Source organism: Vulpes vulpes, chromosome 5 (genome assembly GCF_048418805.1).
Source record: "Vulpes vulpes isolate BD-2025 chromosome 5, VulVul3, whole genome shotgun sequence".
Taxonomy (NCBI): domain Eukaryota; kingdom Metazoa; phylum Chordata; class Mammalia; order Carnivora; family Canidae; genus Vulpes; species Vulpes vulpes.
This window is the reverse complement of record NC_132784.1, coordinates 112993977-113016641: the sequence shown is the minus strand read 5'-3', so window position 1 is coordinate 113016641 and position 22665 is coordinate 112993977. Positions and strand designations below refer to the sequence as shown.

The window sequence follows — 22665 nt, the reverse complement described above, 5'->3', positions numbered from 1 at the left end:
CTCTGGAATTTAACATGTTGCAGAACTTTTTAACGTGTAACCAGTTTTTAATCTTTTTCTTTTTAAATTATAGAACTAATCCATTGTCGTTACAAAAATTAAAATTATATAAGGTAAAAAAAAAAAGTGTGTCCCTCCTCCCCCCTTAACCAACGCAATTTCATTCCCAGAAGCAATCACTTTTAAGTTTGATGAATATCCATCCAGACAAGCTCTGTGCAGTTATCTCTGCAGTCTGATGTGTTAGCCAGAAGCCACGGGTGGCTCTTGAGCACTTACTTGAACTATGGCTAATGCAATTGAGGAACTGAATTTTAAATTGTATTTAATTCCAACTAATGTAAGCTGAAGCAGCCACACATGATGAGTGACTATCACATTAGACAGTGCAGTTCGGGACATTTGCTATACAGATTTTTTTTTTAATGCAATAGGGCCATTCTGTACACCTTTCTGCGTAACTTCATCTTTTCACTTATGTGTGTTGAGCACATATTCCATGCTGGTGCAGTAGACCTATCTCACTCTTTCTAATGTTTCCTGATATTCTTTACATGCATCACGCAACAGTGAGAAGGATGGAGTGAGAGTGCCTGACAAACATGGAGCTAATTTGGGGACTACTGCAAAGTCCAGGTAGGGGCAGTGGATGCTTGGCCCAGAGGAAACCACACATAAGTCTTCAGGGTGGACTTATTTTAACACCAATAAATTTATCCTCTTTAAAAAAAAAAAAAAAAACTAGGAGCATGTTTCTGAGGGAAAAGCACCTAGGAGAAATATGTTTTTATTTGGAAGAGAAAGACCAAGTATGTATATGTGTGGTGAAGATGCTAGGATCTTCTACATGAGGGTATGATCCTTCGGGGGGGGGGGGGGGATGATGGGCAGCCATTGGGGAAACTCAAAGAATTAAAGAATGTCCAGGTATGATGTTCCTGGGGGGGGGGGGCATGGAGGGCCTGGTGGGCCCAGGATTTACTTTTTTTCTTTTTTTTTTGGCCAGGATTGACACTGGCTACAAAGTGTGCATGTGTGCGTGTGTGCGTATATGTGCACGTGTAGAACAGAGGATAGAGGTCAGGGTGACGGGGGAAATAGGGAGGGTGCAGCTTAGGTCTGCAAAATATAGCCTCTCAGTTCAAATCCAAGGGTGTTTGCAAAGTTAGTCATGCCTGCCCTGCACTGTCCTCAGGCTGTAAGGAAATGAGTGGAGAACAGAGCAGTCCTCAGGGACTGTGACTTTCAGGTCAGCTCAGGCTGGACAGTCGTAAATGCTCAGACAGGAGGAGTGAGGCTGAATGTTGCTGCCTAGGAAACCACTGGATCAAGGTTGTCCAGTCATGTATTTTCCTTCCCGGTGCCAGAGCAGGTTTTAGGAGTTAGCTCAAATCGGCTCAAAGTCGTGAGGACCTAGGGCTGAGTGAGAAATGTCGTGGCCTTCACAGTAGGGGGTCTGTATCCTGGCCCTCAGAGGCCTTGGACAAAACCTGTCATCCAAATGGGCCTCTTTTACCGTAGCTGTAAAATGAAGCTGTGGACTGTGTAACGTCCTTTCCAACTGTTTCCTGAAGCACAAAGTTGTCCTTTGTTATCAGGACTTCATGTACTTAAATCTGCTCTGAGGACTATTCCCAGATGCTTCTAGTGCCTTCCCCTGTTAGCCATAGGACTTAAACATTGAGGTTTTAATTCACTCCATTAAAAGATTTGTCTATGAGAATCCCTGGGTGGCTCAGTGGTTTAGCGCCTGCCTTCAGCCCAGGGAGTAATCCTGGGGTCTCAGGATTGAGTCCCACATCGGGGTCCCTGCATGGAGCCTCCTCCCTCTGCCTGTGTCTCTGCCTCTCTCTGTCTCTCATGAGTAAATAAAAAAAAATTTTTTTTAAAGATTTGTCTATGTGTGTACATATGTATCCATCCATCCATCCATCCATCCATCCATCATGCATTGGTCTGCGATCCATCGTCTATCCATGGACGCCACTGGACTTGGTAGTCGCTGTGTATGACTCACGGATCCCCACAACAATACCGTGCAGTACATAATATCATCCGGTTTTACAGAGGAGAGCTCACTTAGTCACAGAGCTTGTCAGTGGCAAAGTCTGCATTTGAATGTAAGGGTGTCTGAGGCCAAATCCCATATTTTTAACCAGTGTATTCTGAATATGAAATTGCCAGAGAAACCATTTGAAAACCTTCAGAGCCAGGCAGCTTCTTGGAGGTGACAGCATCACAAGATGCCAAAAGAATCTCTTAAGCAAAGTCTTGCAGAGGGTGTAACAATTAATATAGGTTTTCCCACAGATTTGAGGCAAGGCTTTCAAGTTCCTGGCTTACAAGTAATACAGGGTGGCTGGAGACGAGGATGGATATCGGCTGGGGAGGGTGACAGGGACTTGTTCCCTTCGGAGGGAGATGAGGGGCATTATTCCCTTCAGAGCACAACCACGCAATGAGCAGAATGTAGTTGAGGAAAGCATGTGAGTTAGGATCCTGGCACCCCCCTGGCTAGGTTAGCATGGCTGCATTAATCTCCATTTTCTTAACCCTGGTATCTCACTCTTTCCCTATTATCTAAGCCAAATGTGGGTGCCTTACCCCATCCCCTTAGGCTCTCATCACAGTTTCTGTCTGAATCACCCTACCCCCACCCTCCCCAGCTAACTCTCAGTTGGAGGAAATGAGATAAAAGTAGGTGGCTGTGCTGTGATCTAGACTTTCTGATACCAGCAAAGCCAGCACAGAGTGCTGTGGTAAGGGCTTTTTCAAGAAGGTTACACGTGAGAATGCTGATCTACTTGAGAATAAGATCAGTTATCACCTTGGTGTGTGAGGATCAAATCCTGTCCCCACCGTGGGAAGGCCAGCCCAGGGACCTGTCCTGGTCTGGGGGCAGGACCTTCTGACTTTGATGTGGGTAGGTGACAAAAGTGTGGCCAGGCGCCCTGCCCTGTGATATGGAATCAGGAGACCCCTTGGAGGGGTGGTCAGGAGACACATCCTCTAGGCACTTAAACTGCAAAGGGGTAACTGGGCCTTACCAGGTACCCTGGGTGATCTTCCACACTGTTTAGTTTGGCCTTAAGCAACCTCACAAATTGCACAGTTTCCTAAGATGAGTCAGAATTTGTACAAAAATCTTAGTAAAGAGCATTCCCTGTGGGTCTTCCCAACGACATGCGGGCCTTCCCAGTGGCACGTGGCCTGGTTGTTGGGAGACATAATTACAGTTCTGGTTCTCTCATTAGCTGGCTGGGTGACCTTGCAAGAGTCACATGGCTTCTCTATGCCTCCATTACCCCGCTGCTAAGTCACGAAGAAACAACTCACTCACTGTTCTCAGAGGGATATCGCAAGAATAAAAAGAAATTGTAGAAAGGTTTCAACCCTTGGATGACAATATCTTATTATAATGCCCTTTCATTCGTCTGTAATTGCAACTTTTCTTGAATAAGATCCAAGAGTCCCCTGGATTGGGTACCTAGGAGCATAGTCAAGCCTCTTGTCTGGCCCCCTGCAGCATTCCCCACCCACCCCTCCCATAGGGCTAGTTATATCGAGCGTGAATGATCTGTGTAGTGTCTCCCACGTTCAACACCTATGGCTCAGCCCTCTTTCCACCCCCATGGCCTAGTAGGGATCAAGACATATTGAGTCAGACTGAATTGAGGAAGGTCCCAGGGTATGTGTACTTAGTGTTATTGCAAAAGTGCTTCATGCAGAAAGCCAAAGCTGTGCAAGCAAGTCTTTGCTTGTGCGGAGAGGTTCCCTACTTACCACAGAGTCTGATATGAATCTCTTTATTGTCAGACACCTACCTCTTCTTCTCAACAGCAGTAATACCACTTCGAAAATCAAGATGACACCAACGATACCCCCTAAGAAGAGCCCAGCATACAGTCTCCATTGTCTTGGCACTGAAAAAAAAAAAGTCAAAGGGCGATCTCAACAGTACTGTGAGTTTAAAAACATCCTTCACGGAAGTGGGGAGACCAAGTCTCGTGTTCTCTCTCAGGGGACACATCCATTCTGATGGTTTCAGACAGCAGCTTCAGACAACTGAAGATTTCCTACCTGTTCTCTTATCCTAATTTCTCTCACCATACTTGACTTTCCTCATTTCCTATGGAAATTTCCCAAGTTCCATAAAGATTTTTCTATCCAAATGCTTAATTTGTACCTCAGTGATCACATATCTAAAATCAGACTCATCTTTATTTGTTCCAAGTCAATGTCTCTTGCCCGTTTCCCTAGTTTTAAATCGCCGATGAGTCCTGTATCCATTTTGGTACAAAGAACGTTCTGGTTCCACCTGCTGTCCCCACACTCCCACACCAGTCTCATGTGACACTGGGAGGAAGAATGTCCGACTTTTGTTTTTTAAAAATAAACATAATAGTGCTATTATTGTCCTCCATGCAAATAACTATATGGAACCCACTGGACCTGAACTGAAAGAAAAGCATGTACGTTTTCCTCTCAGGGATTCCAATGCTTAATATGAGTGCTAGAGAAGTAGCAAAGTCACGGAGCCACCTTTTTTTTTTCTTTCTTTCTCTCCTTTACCCATTTCGCCAAATCCTTCTAAGCTGGGAGTAGTACCTTGGAAAACAGTCAGTGAGACCTAATGACCCAGCAAACAAGACGTTTGGCTTACTAAGATACTAACAGACAATTAAGGAGGATCGCGGATGGGCCATTTTTAGTGCATTGTATGTGTGAATGGAATTAATCCTACAAGGTAGTTATTCTCATTAATCTCATTTTTGTGCATAAGGAAGCAGGCATGGAGACCTTCAAATACTAGAGCTTGGTCTTGGGGTAGAAAAGTGGCTGATTTCTAAAGACGGACTTCTTAGAGAGTCAGAGAGGCTTATGGGCTTAGGGTGAGTTACCCCAGGGTAATGATCAGTGGGATCAACCTGAAGCACCAGGATTCTAAGTAAAATAATAACATTAAGGCTTTAAATACAGTTGACCCTTGAACAACGTGGGAGTTGGGAGTCCTGACCCCCCCAACACAGTTGAAAATCCATGTATAATTTTTGATTCTCCCAGAACTTAGCTTCTAATAACCTACTGTTAGCTGAAACCTTTAAACAGTTAACACATATTTGCATGTTATATGTTTTACGTACAGTATTCTGACAATAAAGTAAGCTAGAGAAAAGAAAATGTTAAGAAAGCCACAGAAAGAGAAAATACATTTCCATTACTGTACTGTGTTTGTAAAAAGAAAAAAGAAAGAAAAGAAAAAAGAAAAAAACCTACATATAAATGGACCTGCCCAGATCAAACCCATGTGTTCAAGGGTCAGCTGTAGTATAACAGCAGGTGTTAACATTAATGTGTCAAGATAGTTTATTAGGATGATTGTGGAATTAGTCTGCTTGTTGATGAACCTGGGGTGGATTTTTTTTGGGAGAAGCTGAAAGGAATAGGCGGGCTTCAGAGGAACAGAGTCCTTGCAGACACAATTCAGATGTTCACATAGTTGAACAAAGCTATAGACTAAAGTCAGTGAATTGATCAAAGGCATCCCACCAAATTCCAAGTGGACCTTCAGCCCTCATAGCTAACCAGAGCTTGCCTCTAGGATTTGAAAAGCTTCTTCCTTTTTCTTTATCGGCCTCTTTACACATCAAGTCATCCCAGGGAATCTCAGTGAACCAGCCTGTGAACATCTTGATTATAGACTTCCTACCCCAAATAAACATGCTTTAACCCTGCCAGAGACCAACGTCTGCAGACTGTCATGCCATATGACCCGATCAAAAAGCCAAGGGGCCAGCAGAGAGTTTTAGTAAGACTCCTGAATTTATATCAAGTCTAAGATTTCCAGCATGGAGACACCACTGCTCTGGAGCTGTCCTCCATGCCGTCCTCCTCTGAGCAGCTCGCAGCCCCTGAGAATCCTCCTCACAGCTGGGGCATGTGTGTGTGCGTGCACGTGTGTCTGGGACAGCACAAGAGTAAGATCTGTGTTTAGAGCCTCACTCAGGGCTTATGCTGCCAACGCCAGGGATCCATGGAGAAAAATCCCAAATCTGAAGATAAGAAGCAGAGACGGTAGCCAAACACCACCATGTTCCATCAGCTCATGGAACTGACCCAGCAAATTGTTATAGTCGCTCTGACTATTTTGAGATTATTTCCTCTTTCTTCTTCCCTAACCTACATTGGGATCTTCAAAAACAACAGTTAATTTAAGAACAAATACACCAACCATTTAAACCATTTTAAAAGGTAATAGTTCTCTCAAATGTCACTGGAGATACAAATAAAGTAAAAAACCAACAAACAAGGGGATGCCTCTAAACTACAGAGTAGGAGATGACAAAACTGGACTGGTCTCAACCCCAAAGTGAGCCTTTGTCCCATTTCCTGGCTCCTGCTGCCAACAGCTCTGCTGCCCACCTACTCACATGAACTGAGGGTGACTGAGCCAGAGCTCAGACCAACGTCCCAGCCGTCTCCTTCTTTTCCAGGTTGTCAGGAGGATGAAAGCTGTCTGCTACCCTTGTCCTATAACATAAGTGTCCAGCTTCTGCTACTCTGGTCTCTGGTCAGACCTGAGAGTCAAGCTGGCCTTTGTCCTGAGAGATATTTCAAAATCCCTAATTTTTCTCCTACTCTTTGTATACAAAGCAATATGGATCTCTTGGAGGATTTAAGTGATAGGTCCATAGAGGGAGGTTTTTAATTGCTAAAGGAGCTATGGCGCTGTCTTATCCAACCCGCTAATTTTATTCGGAGGTGTACCCAGAGTCACAGAGAAGTGGATGGCAGAGCTGGGCGGGATGGGAACTATAGACACATTTTGTGTTTTGGCCTATGATGATGGGATTCCCACAGGAAAAGCCCTGAGAGGTGCCCGTGCCCCCAGTGCCCTCCCTCCCACACCTGCCCATTCTTGCTGTGCGCCCCTTTCCTCCTGCTTCACCTTCAGCTGCCCACCAGGCCTCCCCAGTGTTGACCCTTTGACCAATCCTACTACTTCTGTATCAGTTTCCCTGACCATTCCAGCTCCCATTCTTTTTCCTTCTCCCTGGGACTCTGCCGCACCTTGGTTTATGTCATGCATCTTAGAACCTGAGCTGCGGTATTACTGTTGCTGTAAAGACCATTTTCAGGGAGGTCATTTGGAATCAGATAGGTGGATTCAGATTCTGGACTTACTACTTGATAGATCTGCAACCTCAGATAGACTTCTCATAACTTCTGGGGCCTTGGTCTCCTTGACTGAAAATTGAGCACAACAATATTCAGTTCACAGAGTCTTTCTCAAGAGTCAAGGAAATAATTATGGAAAGTGTCCAGAGAGATGCCTGGGGCATAAATGTGGTACGTAAATGCCATCTCTTTCCACTAGCCTCAACTGCCCCACATAGCTGCTAGCCTCTCAGAGGCCAGAGGCCACTTCTTTACCTCTTCTGTGGCTATCTTGGGACTTGGTATATAATAAGTCCTTGGTAAATTCCTGTTGATTGACTGGAAGGAGACAAGATAGATTTGATCTCACATCCAGAGAAGACCTTTCGCTGGTGTTCAGAAACACTCCGGCCCTGTCTTGTTTGCTTATGACTCAGTTTCCCTATCTAGCAGGTCCAAGAGGTCTTGCACTCGGTGCTCATCTATTTGGTACTATTATCTAATGATATAGATGTTTATATGGAAACTAAATGTCAGGAACTCTGTGCCCTTGACAATTTGGGTAAATATGGACAAAATGCTACTTTAATGGCTTGTTAGGATCAGACTGCCCATGATTCCTGCAATTTCTGGTAATGACTTCCTCATGGTCCTCCAAGTCTTTGCTCGTGTGGCTCTGCTTGCTGTAGTCTGGGCTATCCTTGGTGCAAGGTGCAGTGCCTTGATCAGTTTTCCACACACAAAAAGGTAAAAACCTACACCAAGAACTCTGTGGTGTGAATCTGCGACTGAGCGGTTGAAACGTTGCAGGGAACAGATTCCATGTGAACCTGGTGGCTTTCCACTATCTGATAGGCTCAGACCCTCTTTTTCCCTCCCTATATCTATCCAAGCCAGATCTGTCCTCTTTCTCATACAGAAGCATCTAAACCACTGGATTCCTTGGGGGAAGGTCTCCCCTTCTGCTCTCTAACATTTAAGTTAAGTGTATATCCTGTTCCTTTCCAAAGAAGAATTCTAGTAGAGGTTTCTTAAGATGATAATATTTTTTTACCTAGTAAGGTATAGAAATCCCACCTAGATCATAAATTCTTGAAGGTAGACCCTGTTCCTTATGCTTTATTTGCATCACGCCCTACCTGATACAATGTAGGGTTAGGGGCACTGATAGGTACATGATGAAGGGAGATAAATTAAATCGGAAGCCATAGAACAAAGCTGGGAGGAGGACTGTCATGTATCCTTTGGTTAAGAATGATCAGGGTGCTGAATATAAGAAGGTTTCAGGAGGAATGTAGGGTCACTTTTGAGTGACTCAAAGCAGGATTCGAAGGGAATGAGCAATGACCTACTTAGTGTATGCTTCATAAAATGAAATGGAACCAGGAAGAGAGGGTGTTCTGCACCCACAGCACCACCTGTGTTCCCATTTTCAAACCACTGTTTCCTGTGACAGAAAACTCCAGCTCTCCCTCTTCTTCCTCGGTCATGTAGTGAGGCCTCTCAGAATGGCACCCAGCAGTCAGGGAGAGCAATGTTGTTCTGGGCCCCATAGGCCCTACTGTTCATTCATGAGGAAATCCAATATGAAAATTCCTAAAGAGGAGGTTGGGGCCCTTTCCCCCCTGGAGCCTCTGAGAAGCAGCCGAGGAGACTGACTGAGAACTCCGACACCATTTATGAAGAGTCCCCACCCTTTGGTCCTCTACCCTATTGGCTGTGGTTTAAATATAAAACCTTGGCAAGTAGCCCTGCCTCCAAGGACAACGCTAGAGGCCTTTTGTTTCTTTTTCTTATCTCTAAAAGTCTGCTGCCACAGAAACACAAAGCTTCTCTCTCTCCTCAAGTCCCCAAAACTTATTCTTTAAGGAGACACAGAAGAAAACAAAAAAGACTCTGAGACACAAATTTAGCTTGCCCCCAGGAGATCTGAGATGCTTCTGCCATAACGGTCTGAGCATGCCAGATCTCTTTCCTGCCTTTCATGTGGTTCTCTCAGCAAGGCAGTCTGCAAGGCACACAGCTACTTGAAGCAGCCAGCCATCTTCAAAAAATATCTCGGTGTTTGGTGGCTTCCACTCAGAATTGGGGGTGGGGGAAGGATGTTCACAAACCAAGCACTAATTTAAGATCCAAGACCGTCCAAGTAAACATTTCTACAGAGGTCACAGCAATGCGAGGCAGAGGCTACTGGTTGCGCCCACGGTTGTCCCCATTCTTCCGTGGCAGCACGCATCTTGCCCAGTCACATGGCTGTCCAGCTAAGCACTACACACCTCGGCTTCCCCTGCCCTTGTGGCCATTTGACAAGGCCCATGAGACGTACCAGGTTCCATCCTCCTACCACTATTGTCAGGCTGACTGGACTGGGAGTATGTGAAAGAGGGACCTGCCTCTGTGCGTGGAACATCTAGATGACTCTGTAGCAATGGGTGCTCCCGTTTGAAGAAATGGTCTTGTTAGAAAGGGGGAGCCCCCAGGGCTCACTGGTAGTGTCACTTGTCTCTTCCTCTGAGCAAACCCAGACTTGCTGAGCCAACTTTCTGCTAATCTACTGAAAAGGGTCCTCTTTTCAAGATGAGCTTCCAGGGGCATTCCCTTTTAGTTGAATTACTTAAGATTTTCTAATATTCATTCTAGCGTAGATACAACTATTTCAGAAGGTGTTCGTGAAGGACAGCAGCAAGTCACACACTGCTGACCCATCAACATGCTCTGCTTGACCTCCCCAGAGTACTCTGTAGCACCCTAAGACTTGGACTTTGCGATAAAGATCCTTCATAGCAAGAGACATTTAGATGTTTCTTACTGGAAAATAATGAAGTGGCCATCGGAAGAAGGATGAATATATGACTGAGATCCTGGACAAATGTCATTAGAAAAATGGCATGACGAAGAGATCCCTAATAAACCCTCAGACCCCACCACTTTGTCCTAAGGCTGAAATGTCCCTTGTACGAAGTCTTCATTAAACTAACGGTCGCTTTGGCCCAGGCCTATCATCTCTTGATGGATCACTGCAACGGGCTCTTCCCCACAGCTGGTTTCTCTTTCTGCTGCCTCTTCCCTGCTCCCACCTATTCTCCATACCACTGAATTTTCTCCTCGAAATGCAGAACTGATCATGTTACTCCTCTACCCAAAGTGCTTTATTTCTTCCCATCCCCTATAGGATGATCTAGGACAAGACCTAGATGCCTCTACATTTCCCCCTACCTGGAATGTCTTTCTTTTATCTGCTTAGATAATTTGTTTATTCTTCAAAATCCAGTTTATGTCACACCCTCTGTGATGCTCTCTCTGATTCCCTCAGATACTGTTAATCATTGCTCCCTCTCTGTTATTTCTGTTCTGCCCATCACACTACACAATGTAGGATCAGTTATTTACAGAACATTCTCCTTCCTTCCTTCCTTGAGAGCAAGGATCATGTCTTATTTTGTCTTTGTGTATTCAACAGCCACCACAATGCTGGAAACTAGTAGAACCTCAAAAAAGTTTTCATCAAACTAAGTACAATATTTCAACCTCAGATAGTTACTTAATCAGCCCTCCCTTCCTTTCTTACCAGAATAATGATGCATTTGTTCCTGGAGAATGAGCAGTCAGAAGGTCTAGGTTCAGGTACTAATTCTACCGTTTATAATTTGAAGAAACTTCGGGAGGGTACTTAAATGCTATGACCTCCAAGTTCCTCATCTGTACAATGAGGATGATACTAACACGGATCTGGTAAGGTTGTTGTGAGGCTCAAGAGAGATTACATCATCGAAAGTACCCTTCCGATAACAAAGTACTATATGATTTATTATTATTCCTAAACCTCACATTCTAGGTCTCAGTCAGATTGCTGACTTCCCTGGCCTTCTGACTTGCTATGAGATTTACAGTCCATTCCATACAATATGGCCCTCCATTATATCCTGCATCTCATTATTGAGCAAACGTTCCATGTCTCTATCTTTATAACATGTTCCTGGAGAGCAGAGATCGTGTATCATATCCATGCCCAATTTTCTGTGCATAGGTGGTCAACAAGTACTATTGATGGTACAGACCAGTCCCACCATTAGTGGAGTAGGGACTGGGGAGTCAGGGCCTGCCACCTGCACTCTCTCACCCAGCTACCTTGCAGCTTGGAGCCAAGACAGGAGGGGAGAGGAAGAATCACCACTGGGAGGCCTGCACTCTGAGTCTGGCTCCATCATTTCTTATCATTGACAAGTGTGAACTGAGCATATGCCAACCTGGTGATTATGAGCAGAGAGCATTCACTGAACACACACGAGGAGGCTTTTCTCAACTATAGGGAAAATGAAAAGTGTTATGACCAGGGTGGAGGCCATGGCTATGGAAACAAAGCATTTAGTCCAGTGGGGACTGAGCCCATATCATCAATGTATCACACCAGCCCCCATCAGGGCACTCACCCGAAGACTCTGGCCTGCACTTGGACCATGGGTTGAAGGACCATGAGCGGTTGCTGACGGGGTTGCTCACGGTGCAGACGTAGACGTTGTTGACATGCTGAGGGCCAAGGCTGAGGTGCAAGAGGTGAGAACTGTTGGCTGGGATCAGTGGGTCAATCCCCAGTTTCTCACTCCAGCTGTAAACCACATTGTCCCCCTTTTCCACTTTGCAGGCCAGCATCACGCTGCAGTTCCCATTCTCCTGGGTCCAGTTCAACACCTTAATTTCTGGAGTAGAGACCTGCTCTGTCAGGAGGGGGAGGAAGGAAGCCATCACTCAAGTGAACCCCCTGGTATTCTAACTTGATGTTTTTGTTAAAAGAAAATGGAGCCTCATAGTATTTTTCCCTCCCTGTGGGTCTGCAGTGTGTTTTATTGCTGGTGGGGACCTACTAGTTCCCCAAATCCCTCTCTCTCCAATATATTCCTTTCCAGTATGATTTCAGGACAAAAGAAGGGAAAAGTGTTTATCTTTTAGTCTCCTCCTACCACTACTGTTAAGAATCCGCTTGCTTAGGCACCTGGGTGGCCCAGGGGTTAAGTGTCTGCCTTTGGCTCAGGCTGTGATCCCAGGGTACTGGGATCGAGTCCTGCATCAGGCTCCCTCTGGGGAGCCTGCTTCTCCCTCTGCCTGTGTCTCTGCCTCTCTCTCTCTCTCTCTCTCTCTCTCTCTGTCTCCTATGAATAAATAAATAAAATCTTAAAAAAAAAGAAAGAATCTACTTGCCCTTGCTAATGGTCCCAATCTGAGTTGCTCTTCTGTTTTCTACCTGTGACATTTTCTGCCAACTTAATCCTACATGGTTTAATTGTCATTGGCTAAAGTATTATCTTTGGATCTGAAAGAATGACATAGTGGTGGGACACAGTGGTAGAGTGTGTCTCTATGTCTGTATTTGTGTGTGTTTGTGAGGGGGGAATCTCACTCTAATGCTATGAAATAGCTAAGGAAAGGGGGTAAGTTGTATTTATTTAGCGACTACTGTAGGATGGGCACAATTCTGGAATTTTACATTTATCATATTCTTTAATCTTCTCAACAACTTTCCCAACAATTATAACCTTAAGTATAAGTATTCCCATTTTACAGATGAGGAAACTGAAACCCAGGGGGGTGGAGTGTCTCATACATTATTACTCAAGTTGAGATCAGAACCTAAGTCTGTCTGACTCTGAAATCTAGCCTCTTTCTTGGACTTGAGAGAGTATCATAGTTGCAGAGACTGTATTTTTCAAGAGTTTATGTGACAAGATGTGACAAAGGCAGTGGACTGTTCTAGAAAATGCATGATGTGCCATAGGGCCACTATTGGAGCAGTCAGAGCTCTCGGGTACCGGCAGAGGGCTGAGAGGAGCCTGCATACACTATGTGGAAGAAGGGGGGATGCTGGGGCTACGGGAAGGGCGGGGAAGGTATTGCCATCTTCCTGTAGACACCTGAGGATTTCAAAGAAATGCTGGGGAGGCAGAGCTGTCTGTCCCATCTCAGAGATAAGGAAGTCTCTCTATGAGAAAGCAGGACAACCCACATAGCTGTTGTCAGGATTCCTGGAAATTCAAAGGAGCGTCTAGGCCTAAGAGACACAAACTCTGGGTGCGTTCAAGAGGGGCTGGCCAAAGACGCTCAAGAAAGCACTGGCCTTGGATTCAGATGGACCAAGGTCCTAGATTAGGTTCTGCAGCTAAGCGACTTTATCACTCTGTTTCAATGAGAAACAAGCGCTCTTCCACCTGGTAGATGAGGTCCTACGCCAGAGCACAGGGCATGCAAGTGGTGGACAGGCCGAGCTTCATCTCTCCTTCCCCTGGGCCCCGAGCTCAGGGAACCACCCATGAGGATGTGTGTAAGCACAGCCAACCATGCCCTGGATTTCAGTATCCTGGTCTATGGAAAAGAGGTTGAGCTCCATCGATGGTATTCAAACATTTTAAAAATAGAGAGAGGAAAGCCCTTTTTTCAAACCAAACTTATTTGCAAATTGAGACTCTTGGGGCGCCAGGCCCTGTAGTCCATAGGCAGCTGGGCTCCTTCTCTTTGGGAAATGGGGGTAAGGGTAACTAGTGTTAGTCAGCTACCGTCGAAGAGCAATTTGGACACAAAAGATTTGTGACTCTCTAAAACTTCTTCCCGAAGCACAATTTAAACACCCTGGACTAGATGCTCTTTCGAGCCACTCCCAATCCTAAATACCCTTGCTTCTGAGACTCGGCTAAATCCTTAGGTAAGGGACGATCTCAGCCCCCCAGTGCAGACTGGGGAAGCCCCATTATTACCATAGAGCTTTAGCTGCAGACAAAAGTGTTGAACTGAAAAGTTCTCCTCCAGGGTCATGAAGTACCAGCCTTCATTTTCCCTCCTGCTTTCCAGGATCCTCAGGGTCAGGTTTTCCAGATGAAATTTATAGCCATTTTCCAGGTAGCGTGGAGACCCCCCTTCTGGCAGATCCAGAGACACTATTTTCTTCTTGATACTGTTTCCTGGTGATTCCGCCCTTGTGACAAGGATGTGGATGCTCTTGTTCATCCTCTTGCTTATCCCTTCGGATGCCAGGGACAGCTGCAAACTGCTTCCCAACTTCCCAGGGACTTCTGGGCAATTCATCAAGCTCTCACCTGTGGGAGGAAGCAGAAGAAGCCCCTTACTGTAGAGTCCTTGGAGAATCACATCCTGTCTGTGTATCAGGAATGACAGATTGAGGTGCTCCCTCCTCCTCTTGGGCTATCCCTGGAGTTGCCAGATCCTTAGCAGCCTATAAGAACGGTCATGACTGTCCCACCATATTCTCAAAATTTTAAAAATCCCAATGGAAATCTTAAAATTGCTTACAACAGAGATGTACAGACTAATTAGGACACCGAGTTTCTTTGATCTGGGAGAGAATTGCATCAACTCAGATTTATAGTTAAGGCACAGAGCAGTTAAGACATGGAGAAGTTAAGTGACATCCCGAAAGTCATGTAACTAGTAACCAGACTAGAAGCCAGGTCTGCTCATTCCTTTGCCAGACTTCTCACCACCACCGGGTACGCAGTATGAGGGGCAGAGAGCAACTGAAGCTGACTCTGAGCTCGTGAGCCCAGGAAACCGAGGCCATAGAGCATCATTTCAGATAATGAAGAAAGAGAAAAGTCTGAGGCATGTGGAGCTAGGGAGGTCGGGAGCCCAGTGCTCAAACTGTGGAATTCTTGCTCTCAAGAGGACCATAAGAGGGGCACCTGGGCGGCTCCATCGGTTCAGCATCTGCCCTCAGCTCAAGTCATGATCTCAGGGTCCTGGGATTGAGCCCTGCATCAGGCTTCCTGCTCAGAGCCTGCTTCTCCCTCTCCCTCTGCCTGCTGCTCCCTCTGCTTGTGCATGATCTCTCTCTGTCTAATAAACAAAAAAAATATATCTTTTAAAAAAATACCATAAGATAGTTCCTAGTATTGAGGATGAGAAATTATTTTATGTCTCTTTTTCAAAAGAGCTGAGCCAACAACAACAACCAAAAAAAAGAAAAAAAAAAAGAAACCCAAAACTAAACTTTTCAAATCACTGTATCACTGTAGAGGATCCTACTGCTGACTATTTAACACCTCCTCTTTTTTCAAACCCGTGACCTCTGCTGGTGACTCTGCTTCTCATCACACTGAAAAAGTAGAAGAAACGAGAAGAGAGAACTTTCATTTGAAACTACCTCCGAGAAACCTATCTACCTGGATGGATGATCTATGCTTGCGTTAAGGTTAACATCTTCCATCATGGAAAACTCACCCACCTTAAGCCTTCGCTCTTGCAGTTGCCACCATCCCTTGCACCAGCAGCTTTATTACTGGTATAAACTGTTGTGGGTTATTTCCATCAACATACAACATACCAACTTGTGACTTCCTTTATCTTACAAACCCCTTCCCTGACCCCCTTCACCCCAGACGCTGCCTCATTTCTCTCTTTTCCTTTATTGCAAAGTCCTTTAATGCGTGTTTATATTTTCTGTTTACATTTTATGACTCGTTTTCCTGTACTCACTCTTAGTAGACACTCTTCCTTACTATGCCCTGGAGCCACTCTTATCAAGGTCACTGTATACGCCATGTTGCCGAGGCCATTCTCCATCCTCGTCTTGCTTTCTCAGGAGCACTTGGCATGGTTTATCAGTCCCTCTTTGAAACGCTGCCTTCATTCAACCCCTGGAATACCACACTCTCCTTATTTCCTTCCTATTTCTTTGGCTGCTTCTTCTCAGTCTCCTTGACTGGAACCTGATGTTCTTAAAGACCTCTAAATTTTGGAGCATCCCAGGACTCAGCGCTCAGATCTCTCTCCCAGCCACGCTCATCCAGTTGCATGGGTTGCCATACTTCTGGACTGCTTGCAGAGATACGTCTCCCACCCAAACTGCCTATGTGGATCAGCATTTGGAGGTCTAAGGGGCATTGCAAACTTGGCAAATGAACTCTTGGTTCCATGACATCTTCCACCAACAAGCATCACAACTCCCCCAGATTCTAAGACCAAAACATTTGGAATTATCCTTGACTCCTTTCCTTCTCTCATCCTCCATAAGGAATCTGTCAGCAAATCCTGTTGGCTCTACCTTCAGAATAATATGTCTGCAATCCTAACATTTCAACCTCCCTCATTTCTGCCACCATCATCACAGCCTGGCATGGCCATTGGCTTCCAACTAATCTCCCAGCATCCATACAGTAGACAGAGTCATGTTTTAAACCCATGTCAGATTTTGTCTGTCTCCTGTTTGAAACTTCCAGGGCTTTCTAGCACCCATAGAAAAAATATCCATAGGCTTTGTTATGGTTTCGAAGATTCTGACCCCTCTCCTGCCCTCTCTCCACTCACTGCACTATGGTGGTGGTACTGGCTCACACACCTCGTCAAGAACATTCCCACCTCAGAGATTTTGCTTTTGCTGTTCTCTGGATATATCTTTCCTTGTATATCTGGATAGCTTACTCCCTCACTTTATTTTAGGTTTCTGCTCAAAAAAATCATCTCTTCTGAGAAACCTACCCTGACCATCCTACATAGAATAGCGTCCCTTCTAATTGAACACTTACCACTCTCTGTGATACATGTTTTTATTTTATTTATGTGTCCCTGGCTGGCATGCAAACTCTTCAAGAGGAAGAATTTCATTTTGTTCATTGTTTTGTCTCTAAGTCCTACGACAATAGTTGGTATACGGTAGGCTTTTAATAAATATCTCTTCAAAATATGAGTGCTGAAAGCTACATCACCTGACTAAAACCTCTTTTATTCAGCTTTGCCCAATATGTAACTGAACGTAACCTTAAGCTAGTTCTCATAAAAGAAGGAGCCCATGACTCAGAGAGCATAGATTGGTTTAGTTGATAAGGAAGCCAGAGAAGTAAAACAAAACTGCCTGCTTAGGTAAAGCAGCCATCTAATTAGGACACAATTGACGTGTGGCTCAGACGGGTTGTTAGAGAATTGGACAAACTGGTCCAGATGTTCTTGGTAACAAAATGCCCTGAAATCCCAACACTGTCCCTTAAAGTGGCCAGGTAGTATCAGGCTAGACATCCAGAGATTGGGAGAAAACAATAGGCAGTCCACCTGGGCTGAAATTAGGGTGAGATTGGTGGAGACTCAAAACGATAAAGGAAAAGTGAGGGGAAGGAAGGATATAAGATGGGATAGGGAGAAGCCCTCCCCTACCCCCAAACCAAAGGAATCAAAGAAAGAAAATAAGAAGGGAAAGAAACTAGAAAAAGAAGGAGCAGATGAGAGGGCAGGCTGAGTGGTGTGGCCACACAGGGAGTGGAATCAAAACTCGGTCAGGAAGAGACCCTCACGCCCTGCAACCCACGTGAAGAATGGTGATCTCAACTGAGTGTGTGTGAGTGGCTGGGTCTGGGGCGGGGGTACTAGAAACCAGCACCACCTAAGCGCAAATGGAAAAACAAGTGGGGACTTTAAAGTGGTTCACAGAAGACTTCAAGTGGAATCCCCACTCCTGAAACATCCTACTGCCTGATGCGAGTTTTCCAGTGAGCCTGTGATTCAGTCCCCCCTGTTTACTCAAAAGTCTGGAGGAAACATTTGCAGCCATTCACACCAACTCACTTTCTTCAAGGGTAATTCTACTTAGAAAGTAGAGTGATTCACATGGACCCATGGATATTTTCCTGAACTTGACCGCATTTGGCCAACCCTTCACAAGATGGGATTCTACATAACAATAACCTCCACCCCCCTTTGTTGTGCTCCTGGCATCTTGTCACAGCATTGCTTTCAGGGAGTGGGGGCGGGGACAAGACTCAATAGGCCTCACACTTCTTTCAGAATATCTAGGCCCAGGAAGAAAATTTGCTTTTTAACCTGCAGTCCCATGAACCATCCTCTTTCCTCCCATTCCTTGATGCTGTTGGGTCTTTCTGACTCAGAATACTTGCATTTCCACGTTCTGAACGCCTGTTACCGCCCTGTTTCCCTGACTCCTCTCCGTTGGGTCTCTGCCTCTGACTCCTAGCTTTGTCTGGGCCTCCCTGCCAGTGCCTCTAGCGCCTTTATATGTCCCCTTCATATCACTCATCACGCTTTTACCTCTGATTCTATGCCTGTCATCCTCACTCAAGAATAAGCTTCTGAGAGTAGTGGCTCTCTTTTGCCCACGTATAGTCCTAACACCTACCTGGGACATAGTAGAAACTCAGTAGACCCTTGCTGCTTAAGAGAATGAAAAATAGAATGAGTGAGCAATGGACAGCACAGAATCTAAGATCCCCTCTCTCCAAAATCAGAATGTACTCTGTTTCATCTTTATAACTTCCCTAAGAAGTACAGTGTGGGGGAAAATGATGGGGACCCTGCTCCCCGCTTGCCAGGTGAGGAGATGGAAAAGGGTTGGCTATGGACCCTAGGCTTCAAGCTTCAGCAGGCCACTTGCCAACCCCCTGAACACTCGCAACAGCTCACCTCTGCGTTGATGCCTTCATCTGGAATATTCCCCTCAGGCCCTATAAAAATCTAATGTATATATTTGGGAAGACACACAAGGAACTGATGGTAGCAGTTGCCTCCAGCAGGAGGGACGACGGTAGGGGGATTTGTCTCCATTGCGTATATCCTTTTGTACTGTTGGAGTTTTATAGACATATGTATGATATTCTTTGAAAAAATAGTTAACAAAAAAAAATAAATGAAAACTCATGGGATGAAACTTCCTACCCACTTTCCAAATTCCAGATCGAATACTTCCATATACCCTCTGCTTCCTTCTATAATTTTATCAACTTATTTCCCCTTTTGGATATCCCTATACTTTATTTCAATTCGATTAAAATAAACTTACATGCTCCAATTACAGATAGCATAGTCTAATTTTTACCTGGACCTGGATACAAATTTTAACATACCTCCACCCCCACCAAACATAAGTTTATCCAGTTTCATTTATTGAGGCCTCTGAAGTCAGGCTGTGTGACTACAGAGAGAAACTATTCTGTGCTTCTCATTCCTCCTCTTATCACATGGTAATAATAATAATATGTAGCTCGTAGAGTTGGTGTGAGAATTAAATGAATAATACACACAGCACTTAGAGCAGCGCCTGCTGCATAGCAAGCAGGCTGTACATACTGTTATTATTCATTCAACAATCATTTGTGGAGGGGCTCTCAGGTACCAGGTACTGTGCCAGGTGCTGGGCAGGGGCTGTGGTTAATTTTGCTTTCCCCACACCTTGCACAATGCCTGTCACATCACGTGTCTTTAATAGAGAGTAGCTCAGTGGGGTTGTCCAAAGTCAATCTATGGATAAAATCAACCAGCCCTGATGTTCTGATTTCCAGTCTGGCACTGGAGATGTGATGGTGATGGCATTATAACCCTGTCTTAAAGCTTTTGAGCAATAGAAATGCTTAGACCTATGTCTTGAGGTAGAATGGGCCAATGAACAAAGGGGCCAAGTCTGGAACCCACACACTTGTCCTTCATGTGTATCAAGGAGGTGAGGCGGACCAGCAGGAGGAAAACAAAATCCCCTTGGGGCAAATCACCAGTTTTAAGAGATGCATCCCCCCTCGTGGAGGATGCTATGCAAGTGTGGGAGTAGGGGGAAATCTTGGTACCTTCTGCTCACTCTTCTTGTGAACCCAAAATTGCCCCCAAGATAAAGATTATTTTTAAAAATAAATACCATTGAGGGAATGAAAAATTCGCCTTATTGGGGAGAGGGACATGTGGACTTTTGATCTTACAATTCTGACGGAATTAATTGGAAGGCAAGCTGATACAGATGGGAAGGAGAGTGGGTCCTGATCTGACATGAATCGAGCTTCTTGGCTGAGTAACTGTCATGGTTGACCTGTCCCCCTAGCAAAGCATTTCCCTCTGTGTTTAATCGGAATTTCACAAATGCGTGTATATTTAGAAATAAAAACACTAAAAATTTTGCACACGTTTCAGAGAAAACAGAAGGCAAGGAAGCCGGCCACTGCTGGTTGGGTAGACACGCCCACGGGGCTGGGCTGCTTTTCACTAATTGGGGACCCCAAGCCTACATGGAGTGGTTGCCCCCACCGGGGCCATGGCTACACCCTGAGCCAGGCTGCCCAGCGGGCAGGCAAGCACACAGATTTAAAACGTCCAGCCCACTGTCCAACCCCATCACTCCCGATAGTCACTAAGAACTATGCCTGAATGGTAAAGTCACAAGTGGGGTGCACCTGGCAAGGCTTGGCTCTCTCTGGGGTGGCTTCAAGAGGTTCTATTCGGCTTTCTTTTTTTTTAAAAAAAGATTTTATTTATTCATGAGAGACACAGAGAGAGAGAGAGAGAGATTGAGGCAGAGACACAGGCAGAGGGAGAAGTAGGCTCCATGCAGGGAGCCCGACGCGGGACTCGATCCAGAGTCTCCAGGGTCACGCCCTGGGCTGCAGGCGGCGCTAAACCGCTGGGCCCCCAGAGCTGCCCCCATTTGGCTTTCTGAGCCCTGAGCTCAATCATCACTTCCCGGAGACCTCAGAAAGCAAGAGCTATGGGTCTGCCTGGTTCCCAGGGAAACGCCGGTCAAGAAAGGGTGTCTTTATCTGGGAGTCTAGCAAAAGACAGATCCCGTGTGCAGCCCCTCCAGCATCCCTAGTGCGTCTCTGGGCTTTTCCTGGAAAAGTCTTTAATGGATCTGCAGTCTTGAAAACCCCAAGTGCAAAACACCCAGAGCCTCAGGATTTCCCCCCTTCCCTAAGGCCGCTTCCACCCCAGGCTGCCTCCCCTAGTCTACGCAGCCTCCGGGCACTGCAACACTCCTCAGCGAGCCCACTTGAGTGGATGGAGAAGCCATCCACCTCTTGCATGGCTTTTTCTGTCTCGAACACCTTTTCCCACAGCCCTGATACTACTCACGGAGTACTGCAGCTCATCTTTGGAGGAGCACAAGCCAGAAGGACAAGAGCCGAGCGCAGCCCCAAATGCTATGTGGCGGGTCTGGTGCCCCACTGGAGCTGCCTTGACCACTGACAGTTCCCAATTTGCATTTCCCACTTACTGTAACCAGCCCTGGACACCCGAAACCCCGGCCCTCCCCCTCTTGCTGCCTTGAGAGGTTCTCTTCCAGGAAAGCAGCCACCAGTTGACCACATAGTGGCCGCCGGCTGTTCTCAGCTGATGCCTAAGGTTTTCACTTCTACGCTCTCTTCCCAATACAGCCCTTCCTTGTGTTGGACGGTGGCTCTGCTTTGTCTGTGCGTGAGAGGATCCCCGTCAAGGGCAGGGATGGGGGAATCACCTTCTCCCCAGGCTCTGGCCCAGGCTCCATCGCCTTAGCCGGGTCTTTGCAGATGCAAACCCCACCGCTCACCGGGAGCCTTGGCCAGGACCTCCTGCCTGGAGGCTGGTCTGGGATGTGACGGTCCCTGTGACTTGAGGTGCCCGGGTTCCTCGGAAACCAGGGCTGGTGGGGCTGAGCCCTGGAGCCCAGGACCCGGCTCTGATCCCTCCTCTCTGAAAGAGCCAGGAGGAAGGCAGCGCCAAGCCCCGAGGCAAGGCAGCACACCCCAGCCCTGCAGCTTGTCTGCACCCGTGGGCACCCCTGGCTCCTGGCCGGACGGCAGCGCCCGCCTCCTCAAGCAGATGAGCACCTACCTGTCCCACAGCTCAGCTTGGACGCCAGGGCAAGGACCAGCAGGCAGCGCAGGGAGAGGAAGCCCCTGGAATCCATCGGCCAGGGAGACAGGGAAGGGGCCGGCGGAGGGCGAGACCTGGGTCGCGCAAGGGCGCCTGTCGCCTGCTGTGCAGCAGGAACCAGATGGCTTCCTGTACCGCTGGGACTTTTTCTGCCTGAGTCTCACGGATTGCTCATCAGCTCTCAGCCTTTAAATCACTTGGCTGTTCCCAAGAAGTCCGAGTCAAATGTTCAGCCTGCTAAGGCCGAGAAGTCCGAGTCAAATGTTCAGCCTGCTAAGGCCGGGAAAGGAGTGAGCAGCAGGCGCCTCCTCGCAGGCCGGGGGCCCCGCTCCCCGCACTCCCCCTACTTGGGCCGACTTGGATGACCGAGCTCTAAAGACTTCTTCTGTCTCGTGTCTGATCTGTCCCGTAACTAGGAAGACACCTCCACATGCGGTTGGGCCCTGATGCCCAAGCCACAGAAACAAGGGGGGGGGGGGCAGAAGCCCAGTTTCCCAGCTGGGTCCCTCACCCTAGGATTCCCTGAGCTCTGAGCTGTGCGCCAAGAGGGAGCCTCTATTTGTGGGGAAAGGGGCTAGAACTGGGAAGAAAGACCTGCACTTTTCCATGAGTTAAGCTGACAAAATGAAACACCGGAGGGGTGCCCGGGGGGGCTCAGTGATGGAGCGTCTGCCTTGGGCCCAGGGCGAGACCCCGTGGTCCCAGGATCGAGTCCCGCATCGGGCTCCCTACAGGGAGCCTGCTTCTCCCTCTGCCTGTGCCTCTGCCTCTCTCCCTGTGCTCTCATGGCAAATAAATAAAATTTAAAAACTAAACAGAACACAAAACACTGGAAAGATGCTCTTACCTGTGTTCAGGAAGAGACTTTGAAAGGCCAGTCTCTTGTTTTTA

General features: G+C 46.6%; 1 protein-coding gene across 1 annotated transcript in view; it reads right to left on the bottom strand.

The window, feature by feature from the left end:
- SLAMF1 (signaling lymphocytic activation molecule family member 1) overlaps positions 1–22066 on the bottom strand; it is a 32907-nt gene extending 10841 nt beyond the window's left edge. The window contains exons 1-4 of the mRNA XM_025986392.2: positions 21733–22066; positions 13902–14240; positions 11589–11873; positions 3825–3923 (exon numbers count right to left, since the gene is read on the bottom strand). Coding sequence (XP_025842177.1) covers positions 3825–3923; positions 11589–11873; positions 13902–14240; positions 21733–21808 — 799 coding nt within the window. The 5' untranslated portion in view covers positions 21809–22066. The remainder of the gene's footprint in view (positions 1–3824; positions 3924–11588; positions 11874–13901; positions 14241–21732) is intronic.
- Between the last annotated feature and the right edge of the window lie 599 nt (positions 22067–22665).